Source organism: Haliaeetus albicilla, chromosome 8 (genome assembly GCF_947461875.1).
Source record: "Haliaeetus albicilla chromosome 8, bHalAlb1.1, whole genome shotgun sequence".
Classification (NCBI taxonomy): domain Eukaryota; kingdom Metazoa; phylum Chordata; class Aves; order Accipitriformes; family Accipitridae; genus Haliaeetus; species Haliaeetus albicilla.
This window is the reverse complement of record NC_091490.1, coordinates 42,350,448-42,364,673: the sequence shown is the minus strand read 5'-3', so window position 1 is coordinate 42,364,673 and position 14,226 is coordinate 42,350,448. Positions and strand designations below refer to the sequence as shown.

Genomic DNA, 14,226 nt, shown 5'->3' with positions numbered 1-14,226 from the left:
GGCTGGGGGGTGGCGGGCTGGAGGGGGTGCCAGGCCTGGAGCCGAACCCCTAAGGGGGTAACGGCGGCCCCAAAATCCGGTGTTTCTGTGCCGGGAACGGGTGGCCTTCGCGGGAGGGGGAGAGCCGAGGTGGGGCGCGGGCAGGCCGCAGTGGCGAGAGCCGGGTGGGCTGCGAGCAAGGGGGCAGGCTGAGTTCTGGTGCCTGCTCTGGTGCGGTTGGATAAAGTGTGAGTTTAGGGTCCGGTTTTTTTTTTCCTTCCTTATTTACCTTCCTTAAGTGGTTACGAATGGTACGCAACAGCAGTGGCGTTGTGCAAAAGTATCAATAGACTCTGAACAACCACAGAGAGGGAGTTTTCAGCAATGTTTAATATTGTAATTCTGAGACACTGAGGCAAAAGGATAGAAAGAGAAACCTGCAAACTCAGTCCTGGGTGTTTATGCTGGTTTATTGTATTCATCTTTGCTTTTTACATCACTGAACAGATTTGAGAGAGTTTGCTGGTATGAATCAGGCTCCCAGAAGAATTTCCTTGGTTGTACTGTTGCTTGCTTGAGTTTTCCCTGTCTTTCTTTCTGGATTTTACCATACCCGTTGCCACAATGTTCTGGAGTGGATTATACCGAGCAGGGATGGTCTTAGGACAGTGAAACTTCTTGCAAATTATATAACCAACTTTTGTTATTGCAACAAATCCATCTGCAGTTGGTACAATTCTGTTAGCAGTTGTGTGTACACACTGTACAGCCAGCAAGGCACCTGTGGAAACCAAGCTCAGAATAAAGCATTTACTGTGTAGTAGGATTGGACTTAAAATATGCCACTTCCCTCAAATGGTCCCTTGTCACCAGACAATTTGAATGCAGTAAAATTGGGTCACATAGAAGAGCAAGGAGGAGAGGGGAAAAAGGCAGCCGTGCTGCTTGTTTCTCCTTAAAGCATTATAGAAGATTTGCATAATGGAAACTTACAGAAACCTTTCTTGCTTTGCCCTTAAACTCGCTGCTGGTATTTGAACCCAGAATGTATTTCTCTGCTGTGTGCTGGAATACTCCAACAGTAGTCTTGCAATTGCAGCTTCCAGTCACAATGCGAATATGTTACCTCTGGATTTGGTATTCCAGCCTCTGTTCTGATACTTGTACAAACTGTTGCTGTATGGCATGTTTCCCTCCTTGCAACATGAAGGATGCTACAAGCCTATTTAGTACAGCAGGGAGTACAGACTTTCTTGTTGTTGCTAGCATTTCACAATTACTTACCATTTGCAACATCCCAGACTGTAATGAACTGATCCAGCGACCCAGTCAGTGTACAAGTACTTATCATCTTTTGAGAAGCAAGCACAGCAAATGCCTCTCAGGAGAGATGTGGGCTGAAAATGGGTGGTTAGAATGAGATTGTTATGCTGATAAATACAGGTTGAAGTGAAGATGCCTTAAAATATTCAGTTGTTATTCAATGGTTAAGAATAGAGGTAATAAGTAAAGATTTTTACAAGAGTGATCCTGGAAGGAGGATGGGAGGTATCACAAAATAAAGCCCCTAGCTTGTGAAGCACTCTATAGCTGTGCAGGAAAGAGAGCCTAGTATGACTGTACAAAACCCCATTATTCCACCTATGGAAAGGAGTAGCTCAGACGTGTCCATAGTGTATTGTCAGGTAAAAGAGTAACAGCAGTGATCCAGCCTCCACCATCATTTTTTTCCCCCCTACTGGATGCTGCTGAACTGGCCCAATTTACCCCTTCTGTTGCTATTGTTAACTTGAGAAGTCTCATTCTCTTCACTGATTTGTGTCTTCTAGCTTACACCAGCTAAATGAGCAGTAATAAGCTGTAGATAAATAACTCCTATGACCTGCGTTTAGTGTCAGAGTGGTGTTAACAGTACTCATTCACTTAGACAGCATTGACCCCTTGATAGTGTATCTAGATGTAAGGATGCTTTAAAATCAGACCTAGGTGCTGAGAATAGCTTGCTGCCTGTCAGTTTGAACAGCTGTGTACAGGATCTGGGTATTCTCTTTAAGAGCTGGGAATCCTGTCAGTTAGATCCTCCCTGACAGCTCAGGGCAGTAATTGACTATTGATACTGTCTTACCACGGTAGTACCTTGTAATAGCACATCTTGTGTTCCTGCTGACAGAACTCCAAGTCCCAGAGACGCTGCAGGGAATCTTCAGATCCACTGAGTGCTTGCTGCTCTCCGTGGCTGCTTTCCAGACAGAAGATCTGGCTTCTGTGACCTTCCAAAGGAAACACTTGGGCCTGAGGGCAGTCGTAAAGGAATAAGTCCCCGCTAGTCATGCCGTAGAGGACTCTGTAATCTGCAAGGACAGCCACGTGAGAAATCAGAGAGCCAGGGATCTGAGTTTTAAAGGTGTAGGTGGGCCTGTCGATCACTGGGCATGGATCTGCAGGCATAATATCCAGCACAAGGACTAAATCATCATATGCTACGGCAAGCTATGGCTGCTTTTCCTGTTTGTTGATTGCCATGTCGTTGACTGGTTTCTGTGACTCTGGAGGTGGGGATGCATGCTACATCCTGCCTGGAGTTCAGTGAAAAGACAAGGACTGTTCCAGATACAAGCCCTATGAAAATGAGCTGGTTTTGTTCAGCTATTTCCAGGCATCTCACTTGGGCAGAGGTGTCCAGTGTGTCACGCACTTCACCTGTAAAACAGAAGGAAATCGGCAAGACTGTTCTTATTCCAACTGCACGTGAATGTCTTCCCTCAGATGGGTCTCATGATTGGCTTCTTTATTTGTGAAATATTTTGCATATTATTCACATTTCCAGTTTTCCCATGTCATAATAATAAGCTATTCTAGACAAAAACTTTGGAGACGAGATGAAAAAGCTCTCCAAGCCTGAAACAAATTTCATGCTCAGAAAAAGCAGAAAGGAGCAGACTATGCTTGTCATATGCTCAGAAAGCTAACCCTGCCTTTGCTGCGTCTGTGAGTTGTTTTGTTTCTATCCTACCCTACATGCAGACTTAATTTAATGCAGTATTTCTGAGATGCAGTTCACCTTCTGTGGTGTTCCAGATGATGACTTTCTGTGTGTCTTCAGGTTGGGGAAAATAGGCATAGTTCCCCCCATAGGACAGTGCAGTGCAGCCTGTATTTGGGACAGGTGCCAAGGTTTTCTGCCGATGATTGTAAATGAGGTTCTACACTCCTAGATAAGGTGCGCTGTGGGAGGCAGAAACCAAAGTGCAGTCACACAGGTCTAAGAGTGTTACCAATGCTCCCATGCCATCCAGTGTGTCAGTAAGCAACCCCTGGTTTAATAAACTCCACACCTGGGAAAAGTTGGGGGGGGAGAAGTCATCAGTCCAAAAAAAGGACTTTTTCCTTAGTCCTATTTAAAAGGTAGAAGAATATACCTTAACTAACTTGTACAGAAACATAAGTCAAAGAATAACATCTTAATACTAGAAGGCAAAACATTGCATTCTTACTCTAAAACAAATGTTTGAAGCACCTGGAGCCATTCAGCCCACTTGCTTCCTTTGCTCTGAAAGATGCCTAATTAGATTCTGCACATTTTGGACTGTTCTGGCTGTTTACCTCTTTCTTTGGCAAGACATGGTGCTCCAGATGTGTATTCCATCTGGCTCCTGCTCACAGATGGGTAACAAGGCAGGTTTTAGGAGTTCAAACTTAAAATATTTCAGAAATGAAATAGTATTTCAGGCCTCAGGCATACACTGGCTTGAGGCTTGCCCCCTGAACTGATAAAGTGCTCTCCATTCAGTGTCAAAAATAAAAGAACAGAAAGGCTTGAAGCAATGAAGAGGAAGGGTCAATGGTCATCTTCTTTTTAGAAGCGTGGCAGTACTAGAAACATGCTCAGAACTGCAAATCCAGCCCCCAGACAGGTTGCTAGGGATCAAGACGACCCTTTTACTGGCTCAGGGGCATATTCTGTAAGCCGGATCTGTAAGAGATGCTTCTGATTGGGAAGATGCCCAGCTTTCCTCCCTCCCTACTTGGATAGATGCAGCCTGAGAACCAGTAACAATAATGCTGTTGCCAGCAGAGATAACAGCTGTATGAACCACTCCTTCATGTTTCAAATCTGCCGGTAGGACCCTGTGGAATCCCTTTGGATTTGCCAGGTACACTCGCACATACTCCTCAAAGCCTAAAACAAGAAAATGTTAGTTACTGATTTTTTGAGCTGAGGAAGTCTCTAATCCCCTTCAACACCATGTCCTTATGCATATGATTTAATTCCTATATTTCTTTAAAGGTAAGCCCAAACGGTAGCTTAGAAACTGTAAAAAATAATCATGCCAGTTTAAGTCCTTTTCACTACTGACATCTCACTTATTCCCTTGAGAAAGGACTCCTGGTACACAGGAAATGTTCTGACTCCTCACGAAGAGAGTTTTACCCAATCTTTGTTACCCCCTTAAGCACAATAGTTAAATAAGGCCAGGCTAATGGGAAATACCACATGCTGACCCCTTTTAAAGGACACTTGGCATGTGGGAGAGCAGCTATTACCAACACTTTCCTAAGGAATGGGTGCTGTTGAACCTGCAGCAAGAATAGACTCATCTTCTGACATCATCGCAAAGCGAACCCTTCCAGGAAGCTTCTCTAGCAGACTGTTTCCATCAGAAGAGATCTGCACAAAAATAAGGCAAGAATAAGACGTGAAGTTAGGATAGCTGAGCTGCCTTTCTCCTGAAGGAAAGAGTATGGATTAGCAGTGACATTTAATTTGGCCACATGGTATTGGGCAAAGCTATGAAGTGCAGCAGGATAGAAAGTGTTATGCTTGTTCACTTAGGAACTAGGATATGGAATTCTGAGGAGGATGCTCTATTCAGAATGGAGAAGGAAGGCCCATTGGTTACCAGATCTGTTGTCTGGCTCAGTAGACCTCTGGATATTGTAAGAAAATACAAGAAATATTGTAAGAAAGTTGAACAGATAGATGTGTACCATGGATAGAGATCCCCCGCTAAATCCCACTATCATCTTCCCTTGCTTCTGGATCAGAACACTGGATGTTGGTGTTTCTTCCTGTAGCCCTGATAGCTGACATTTGATCTCAGCTCGCCAGTGTTGCTGTTATACAGACTCAGCATTCCTCCTTCAGACACAGTCATAATCACCAGCCTTGGGCTGAACACTGCAGAACACATCCATGCATCTGATGCCTCTCCAGAAATCTGGAAGATGAGTTCTGCTGTCTCCAGGTGCCAAGCATTGACCTAATAAAGAGGTGGCAAAAGAGATAGCACTAGCAGGGACTGAGCTAGCTTTTATGTCTACAACCTTTGTGATTGGTACTGTAACTTCTAAAGTTCTTGTTCCTTCAGCATGCTTTGAGTTAAAGACTGGCCATACCTTTGTATCTGAGGAAGAATATACAATCATATGCCCCTCATCCACATGAGGGTGATGTGAGGGCTGTTCTTTGATATGTGTATCCTGGATGGTAAACTTTGCTCTGCCAGAAATCAAATTCCAGATGCGCAGAGTGTGATCCATGGCAGCTAAAACAGCACAGGTTCCTTTTCCAAACACTTTCACACACCTCACCTCAGCTATAAAATAAGACGAGGATTCACAAAATGAGGGATTCTCAGTGCTTTCAGCAATTGGGAGAATGCTGGCAGCTGGGAGGTGTCTGTGTGCCTACAGCTCAAGGATTGCCAAGCTGTCAGAGCTCTTTTCGACATGAAGAGAGCTTTCCAACCATAAAAAGTGGAGAAGGCTCACCAGAGTGCTCAGGAAGGGTGTGCAGCATCTCAAAAACTTCCATATTCCAGACAAGCGTTGAGCCATCGTGGGAACCTGCCACCAGCAGCCGGTAATCAGAACTAAGTGCTATCACTGTGACACCTACCATGAGACACAAAGAGGAAAGGCTGTTCTTTATACCACAGACAGAAAAGAGACATTTTGAGATTGTTAATATGCTATGTTTCCCCAACTGGAACCCCCCTATACTGCCTGAACCCCATAGTCTATGCCAAGAGCAAGATTAGGTTCCCTCAGACATATCTAGGTCAGTGTGTGCTTTTGTTGTCTTGATGACAAAATGACCCACTTTTTCCTCATTTGTGGAAGCAATTGCAAATGGGACTGGTGCATGACTGAGCACAAAGGCAAATGGACCTTTGTCCTGCCTTTGTGTAAGCTCACAGGCAAAACTGTATCTCTACATAAATAGATGTTCTCTCCTTCTTGCTCTGTTTATTTATTATGTTTCTTGGATCTCATTCATTACAGATGGATGATTAGATATATTCTTGGGCTGTATCTGCCCCCAGGACTAATCCTACCTTTGAGGAATCTGGTGAGCGTTCTATGTAGGGCCCCACCAGGTGGCTGGAGAAATCCACACAGTGGAATGAGAACAGGATAGGGACAGACACTGCACCAGCTTAGACACTGCTGGCACAGCTTCCCGATTACCTCTGGGTAAGAAGGCACGAAAAAAGAAGCCTGGCCAACATTTCTGTGTATATTATACTCACTCCTAAGAGGGCAGAGACAAAAAAGCATTTTAGAACATGACTCTGGTAGGCCTGTGAGAGCTACCATAGTTGTATTTTATGTGATGTGCAGTATGTAGTGAACTGAGCTGCCTTTTCTGGCCAGGCACTTGAGTAATACAAGGAAGGTTACAGTGTAAAATATGGGGAAATGTAGTGGTGTGGCAGGATTTTTCCCCTGAGGGAGGAGTGGGTGTTCTGAGGAGAGGACAGAGGAGCAGCACTGTGTGCTGTCTCCTCTAGTTAACTTTAAAGCTGCAAGGGAATCCAAATAGCTAACAGGTACTTCTACTAGACGTGGGGCAACAGGCACTTTGGTTGTGGTGAACTGCTCTAATCAAATATACAAAGTGTCTATTGGCAAAGAAGAAACCTCAGCTTCCCATACAAAGGCCCTACCAGCATGAGGCATTTATGAGTCTTTTGATGGATCCCAGAACAGAGAATTTTGTCACTGGTTTTAATTCCTCAGAAAAGTACTACTTGGAAAGGAAAACTTCAGTTCTTTCTTCTGGTAAACATTTGTGTCATGCTCTGTCACTGTGACATAGTTGTTACCTTCAGGGCTGTGTATACTGCTGACTGCAGGCTTGAAAAGGAGAAGTATGTCCTGCACAAGGCGTAGTTCTGGACAGCTGATGCATTCAGTGCACATGGCAAAGTCATCAACAACACTCTCTATTCCAGAGGCAATTATTTTACAGCTGATCCAGTTCATATTTCCTGCAGAAAGAAACACTATTAGAGCAGAGAATATCAGCCCTGAGAATGCACAGTTATTCTGAAAAAACTGAGATTAAAAAATGCTTTTTTTGGGGAAGGAAGGAATAGAAGGATTTACAGCCACTAGCAGTGGAACTAGGACTCATATGCTGAGGAAGTGGAGGGCTCCCATTGTCACAGTTCCTTCTTTAGCCTCTTAAATGCTCTGTGTATTTTCTTTTTTTAAAATTTGTTATGTTTTTTAATATGTTTTCTTCTCAGCATTTGGAGGATCTAGATAATTTCTTTCAGCTACTAAGGGACTGTGGTGATAATTCTAGGATAACAGTTCATAAAAGTCAGCTTATTTCTCTCTTTCGAGCTTCTTTCTCACAGCGGTTATTGATGCTGTGCAAAAAGGTTGTGATTCTTACCTGTGGCTGTAAGCATGAAGCATGCCTCTGCAGAGCACTCCCTCTTGCCCAGGCCTTACCCAGCACATCCTGTTTTAGCTCCTCAATTCATCCAGCTTTAAGTAAATGAAATGGCAATTCACTCAACTTCCTCAGATTTGCAACAGTATCAGAGAACCAGAGTGGCTGAGGGGCTACCTAGGAGTAACCAGAACAGTGGATTTGAGACATGGTGTGTGGATTAATGTGTTTGCTTTCACAACTTCAGTGCTAGATGCTATCTCATGGTATGCCAGACAGCACTTCCAGGACTTTCACTGTTTTCCTGTTAGTAGGAAATGTTTTTCATGACTCTAAATTTCTCTTGCGACAATCTAAGGCAGGCTGCCTTTCTGCAGATGTGAATAATAAATGACTTCCTTCCTTGTTGCAGTAGCCTTTTACATATATGAAGACTGTGTGACAGTTTGTAAAATTACTTTAGAGCTCCTTGGTTAGAGATACCTATTAAAAAAAACCAATATATATCTTTGTCACTGTTGAACGCACTGAATAGTGTTATTTACTGTTATTTTCATCATCTTCTGATTTCAGACCCTGTCCAACAGTCTGGAGAGAGAGAGCCCTGGTCCAGAGTTTACAGGTATGGAAATGCCTGCTGTTAGTCCTCACCTTCCTGTCAGCATTCAAAGTCCTGCTAAGGTGTGGCAATGTGAGAGGTTTCTTCGTTCCCCAGCTCCAAGTCCCCTTGAAGAAATCTGCCAGGAGAAAATGCCTCTTGATTTGGTCTTGTTTTGATAAATAATGAATCTGCATCTTTTCAACAATTTGCCTGGGAAGGGAAAAAGTAATAGATGTACCGGAACAGGGAGCTGGAGCTGGGTTTTTTCTAATCTCAGCACTGACAGAGTTTAAGAATGGGGAGGACTCTAGGCAGGGTGCCTGAAAGCCCAGGATGGGAACATCCCATACTCAGAGGTTTGGCTTCTCATTCTCGGCTCTCTAAATGTACCTGTGTGCAGAGCAAAGAAGGGTGAAGCCATCTGCCTTCCATTCTGCCAGGCACTCTCCCATGTCACTGTGTAGCCGTGCCCAGCGGAGAGGAAGAAGGTGCAGGATAGGTTTACTTGAAGGAATGTGACAGTGGTGAATCTCTGAGAGAACTTCATCGTCAAGGGATAAAATGTCCTTCAGCTCTGTGTCTGACAGCCCATTTCTGCAAGTGAAGTGTGAGATATAAAAGGAAATTATTTATCCTCCTCCTTACTGTTTACAGTGGTATCCATAGTGGGAGGGTGAGTGGTTTCTCTGGCAGTTCAGAAGTACTAGTCACCAAAAAATCTCACTAGCTCACATGCACACATGGCAGTCTCAGCTGAGAGCTTAGACACTGCATAAGCCATGGAGATTGATTTCTTTTTCCAAGTAATCCCAGAACATCTCCCTTCAAGACAATGTTTTAGGTAGGCTGCCAGGTATGAGAGGAATGTTATGCTTGCTAAATATATGTATGAACACATTCACAGGCTCAAAGAACTGAGAGCTTTGATTGGGTTTGGCTGTATTTAGACATATTCCCTATGAACAGCAGGAGGTATGGGCTGTTACATCAGAGATACAGCAGTACTCACCGTGAGGAAGCAATATAGCCAAGTACGTGAGCCACAAGGACTGTGCCGTGTGACTTTTCCAGTCTCTCGCACAGACGGTGTGTGGCATCCTGGGCTGTGCTAGCAATTACTAGTTCTGAAGGTGAAGTGTAAGATAACCATTTTCTGGCCTCATGGAAGGCCAGCTTGAAGAGCAGGGCTTGCCCACCACTAGGGAAGCTCTGATAGAAATAGACCCCTTGAGCTGGGCTTAGCCATCGTGTGTCTGATGCTAAGAGCATCTCTAGCATCTCCTCGCCTTCCTCACAGGATAAGGGTCCTACTTCAGAGTATGCTTCAGCCTCAGACACAGCGTGTTGGAGAGCTTTCAGAGTATCAGGCTCTGCTGTGGAAATGGAAATGATGATGTGAACCTTTGGAGGGCAGTCTGTAGGGAGCCAGCAGAATGTGTGAGCACCGTCATTAGGAAGTAATCTTTCCACAGAGTCAAGGAACACCATCAGTGCCTGTGTGCCACAATGGGAGACAGTGAGGAGGAGTTTACTGAGGAACAAGACTAAATCACTGCAAGCCTGTTTGGTCTGGCTTGGAGGTGGTGGTAAATCAAATGCTAAACACACTTGGAGACAAACATCCCTCAGCAGGCTCTGAATGGCAGAACTGAGCTGGGATGTCCCCAGCAAACAAATCACAACTACACTGTCTTGCCCTAAAACAGCTTGCACCCGCTCAGATAGTTTGCACATCACAGCTATTTTTCCACAGCCTGGCAGCCCATAAAGGGTGAGGGTTGTGTGGGTTTTATCATTGTTCTGCCTAATACGGTGAAAAATGCTATCTGATAAATTCTGCCTCCCACAGAAAAATCTGCAGTTCTTCAGGCACAGAGCTGTGTGGTGGCCCAGCTCCTGCAGAAGTCACCCTGGCTTCTCGCTGATCTCTCCTCAGTATCGAAGATTCTCTAAAGCCTGGTGATTAGTGACAGCAGTGAACTGCTCACAAAGTTGTTTCAGGTATTTATTACTCTCCTTGCACCGAGGGTTCCCAGAGTCTTTACTGTATGCCAGTGTGTGTACTTTGAGGTGTTCGGGATAATGGCTTGCAATTTTTGCTTTAAGGTCGCTGAGCAGCTGTTTTGCTTCGCTGTCCAGATTGTCCTCCTCTTCTAACAGCTCACTGTTTGTTGCTTGCCCAATTTGTCTGTTGGAATCCTCACCCTCTCTGAGGAATATGAAAGCCCCTGGGTTGCTCTCCTGGGTATTGAGGAGACCCTGTTCAATCTCCCATTCAATTGCTACCAAAAAAAAAAGGGGGGAGGTGTGAGCATTCAGTTTCAGAACAGAACACATGAAAAGGCATCCATCAACATTAATGTGACATCCTTTGGTCCTTCTCTATTTCACATGATGCTAGCAGGTCAGTATTGCCCATGTCCTCTGAGCTAGGGATACTTCTGGATGTGGGCAGGGACATTGGGAGAAAAAGGAGAAACATTTCTGTCTGGTGTATTATTGTTTGCTAGTCAGCACCAACCTCCCTCCTCAGGATTTGGGATATGGCAGATAGTTAGCAAGTCTCTTCCTTCCCTGCGTCTTTCCTGTTATATACAATCTGGTGTTGTCTAGAAACAAACAGCTATCCTCCCTGACAGCTCTGGTTAGAAGGACATTACAGCCCTGCCAGAACACACCTGATTTGTGGTAGCAGTGCCTCTGCTCTGGGCTGAGCAGCCCACACCTCTCTGCTTTTCTGGGCTGCCACGCGCGGCGCTGAGGCCAGACGTCTCTCCAGGCAATGCCAGGCCTGCCTGTCAGCCGGCTGCAGCACATAGCAGGTGGGCAGCGTGTTCTTGTCCCGCCGGTACCACTGTGTCATGAGCTGGGTAGAGTCCCCTGACAGCTGCAGAGCTAGGGCCTCGAATTCCTTCTCCACAATGAGCCGAGGCACAGTCTGGTGCCCGCAGTGGTCTCCCAGAAGTCCCTGCAAGAGGCAAAAAAGGCTTCTGCAGTGACAGCTGGGGGGTGGACTGGCTGCTTGCCTTAGCACCTAGGATTGCCGGGGAGGGCTGCTCGGAAAACTTGCTGGTAATCACAGCGCTGTTGAGGCTTCTGTGTTGGATGGGGACAGCCAGGCAGAGCCCCAGCCTGCCCCATGGTCCGGGAGAAGCAGCTTTACAGCAGCTGCTCCTCAGGCCTTTACCATATGTCTGAGAGGGGCGGAGAGTGATGGAGGTGAGGCAGTGGAAGCACAGAGCAGAACTGGTTTGGGGACTTTGGCCAATGGTGCTGTAAGACTGTCTTTGGGGTGGAGAAGAACTAAGGGAACGGGACTGAGTCTGGGGATGTCTGATTAGGACTGAAGGCTGGGCCGGGAAAGAGCGAGATCCTGAAAAGTGTCAGCATCCAGTATCCATGCAGTCTGAAAACAGCCAGAATGAGCTTAGGGTGCAAACCCACAGTGTAATGCTTGAGCAGTGCCCTTCTGGGGTGCATAAAGACAAGTGGGAGTAGTCAGACCTTTGTGGCTGGCTCTGCTGAGGTATCTAGGCACACAGAGAACCAGTCCGAGGAAAACACTGCCTGAGTGCCTACTAGTGCCATCTGCATATGCGATATAGCACTGCTAGCAGAGGTGTGAGCTGCAGGGAGCTCAGCGATTGTGAGCTCCTGGGTGCAGTAATGCTGTGGTGAAGCTCTCATGGTCTCTGCCCTTCCATTGCGGGCCTCTGGTGGAAGTGTCTCGAGGGAAATCAGGCACAACTTGCACAAATACTTAATTGGTTATTTATTTACTTGTGGCTTCAATTATGCTCCCTGGGACTGCATATTTATTCTCTTTGTTCAGCAAAACTTTTTTTCTCCCTTTCTAAAACCAAAACAATCTGAGGAAGCAACCTGGCACTTCTACAGGTGCGTCAGACTCCTCTCCCCTTCTGCAAGGCTTTAAGTTCTGAGTGTGGGTTTCTGTTCGGGGCTGTCACCAAAGTGCTTCAAGGAAGCTGAGGTGGCCTGCTGCCGTGGGGAGCTTTCAGTGGTTCAGAGGAGTGATTGGAGGGATTTGAGTAGTATTTGCAGAAGCATGGAACAGGTATCAGCTTGCAGCGTGACACCCTGCTCTGTCCCTGGTGGTTGCTATGGCATTTTCGTTTCTGGTTCTTTGCCTGGGGAATTTGTATTTATTCCTTAGTTACTGAGAAAACCTCCTCAATATTGAGGTATTGGGCAGGAAGCAAGCTTGGAGCTTCTTGCCTTATGTGCCTTATGTCTCCATCTGCCTCTTATATCTGCTAGTTAATACACGCAGCCCCTGTTATCTTCTGCTCTGAAGAGACTCTGTGTTCAGGGCTGGACTATACGTGCGTGCCTGTCAGGGCTCCTTTTGTCTTTTAGGGACTACTGGCAGTTACTGACATCTCAGCCCCATCTGCTAGCTGATTTGTGAAGCTGCTCAGGCAGGCTAATTACTTTTGAAAACCACCTTACTTGTCCAGTAGACCTTCTGAGTGCACGTGGCCTGCTCTCTATGTCTCACTTTAGCCATTGGGAATTGAGTATGCACGGCAGTGCTAGAACTTACGATGAAGGTGGGACCAGCTGACAGTTTCTGACAGGCTTCAATTTCCTCCAGAGAGAGTTGTGTGTTTCTGTGATCAGGGTCTACAAGCTCAGAAATACCCCATCTCAAGTCAATTACCTGCACAAAAATATTTCTTTTAAGATTCTTAGTCTAGTCAATACTATCACAAAAACAGTGACATGGGAAAATTAAGTCATTCTATCATGTTTAATTTTTAGATCAGGATGAACACTAGTGGTACACTATTTTAATTACTGGAACTCTACAAAAGACACCGAGATATTTAAAATCTCTTGGTAGAGATTTCTCCTTTGAAGGGCTTAGGAATTCGGACCATGGATGACCAAGTAAGCAAATTGATATTTCAGGACAAGGAATCTCAAGACTGTACGTTATTTGCTCCAACATTTCAAGCCTGTCTTCTATCATAGAAGATAAGGACCCCAAACATTTCAATAGCTCCTTTTATGCTAGAAGCTCTATGCAAATTAGTATAATTAGGACTAGTTCAACTACACGTGAAGTACATCCGGTGGAATTTATACATGGAGCTTTTTTTCCAATTGAATATAGAAACAAAAGGATGATGTAAACTCTCATGTCCAGGTGCTTGAAGATGGTTAGCCACCTAACTCTTCATTGAAATCCATACAAGTCAAGCATACAAATGAACTTAATACAAAAGTTATAGGAAATTGGTACAGCAGTATTTGACTCCTAGGCAGCTTCTAAGGAGGTGGAAAACCTATGAGTATTTTGGGTTTTTTCTTCCTCCATCACACATATTTTAACGGCTTTTGGACAGGATAGACAGGAGAGAAGTGATTTACCTCAAACATTAGGCCGTGCTTCTGACAGAAGGCCTGCGCTTCTGGGTATGCTTTCTCCAGGAGGGTCTCTCTTTCTGTAGCTATGTCCACATGGAAGGATTTGTGCAGCACAACAGAAGTTAGGAATTTGGAGCCAGGTTGTGTACTTGTCATTGTAGACCTTACACTGAAAATGCAGTTCGTATTGCTATCATCTAATCTATGTTGAGTTTCATATAGATGACATTGTGGTGAAGTCTTGTGAAACCGTGGTTTCCAGATGTCTGCAGGCTTGTGCCCATGTTACATTACCAATGTGAGTGCGTTTTCAAGGTTCTGTACTGGCTTGTCCCATTGTGTTTTTATTTGCTAATATGAAAACTCTGGATCTGGAAATTTTGGATTGCATAGTTACAGAACACAATACAGCAGCATTGATCCAGAAAAATATATTTCTTGCATCTTACTGCGGCAAATCCTCCATCCTATTTTAAGACCACTTGGCCACACTGTTGGCTATCTCAGCAGTGATAAATAGCCACAATAAAAGGCAATTCTACCCACAGGGAATCTTTTCATACAGAGT

The 14,226-nt window shown here is 45.0% G+C and overlaps 1 protein-coding gene across 1 annotated transcript; it reads right to left on the bottom strand.

Annotated features, from left to right (window-relative positions):
• Positions 1-698: 698 nt before the first annotated feature.
• NWD1 (NACHT and WD repeat domain containing 1) lies at positions 699-13,814 on the bottom strand. The gene is given in 20 exon segments (XM_069790732.1): positions 699-2,535; positions 2,537-2,679; positions 3,041-3,314; positions 4,005-4,159; positions 4,558-4,648; positions 4,969-5,075; positions 5,078-5,240; positions 5,377-5,576; positions 5,752-5,874; positions 6,318-6,476; positions 6,479-6,514; positions 7,089-7,253; positions 7,726-7,843; positions 8,318-8,477; positions 8,658-8,861; positions 9,277-10,549; positions 10,946-10,994; positions 10,996-11,235; positions 12,832-12,948; positions 13,662-13,814. Coding segments are annotated over 20 exon segments (4,365 nt in total). The 3' UTR covers positions 699-2,100.
• Positions 13,815-14,226: the final 412 nt, after the last annotated feature.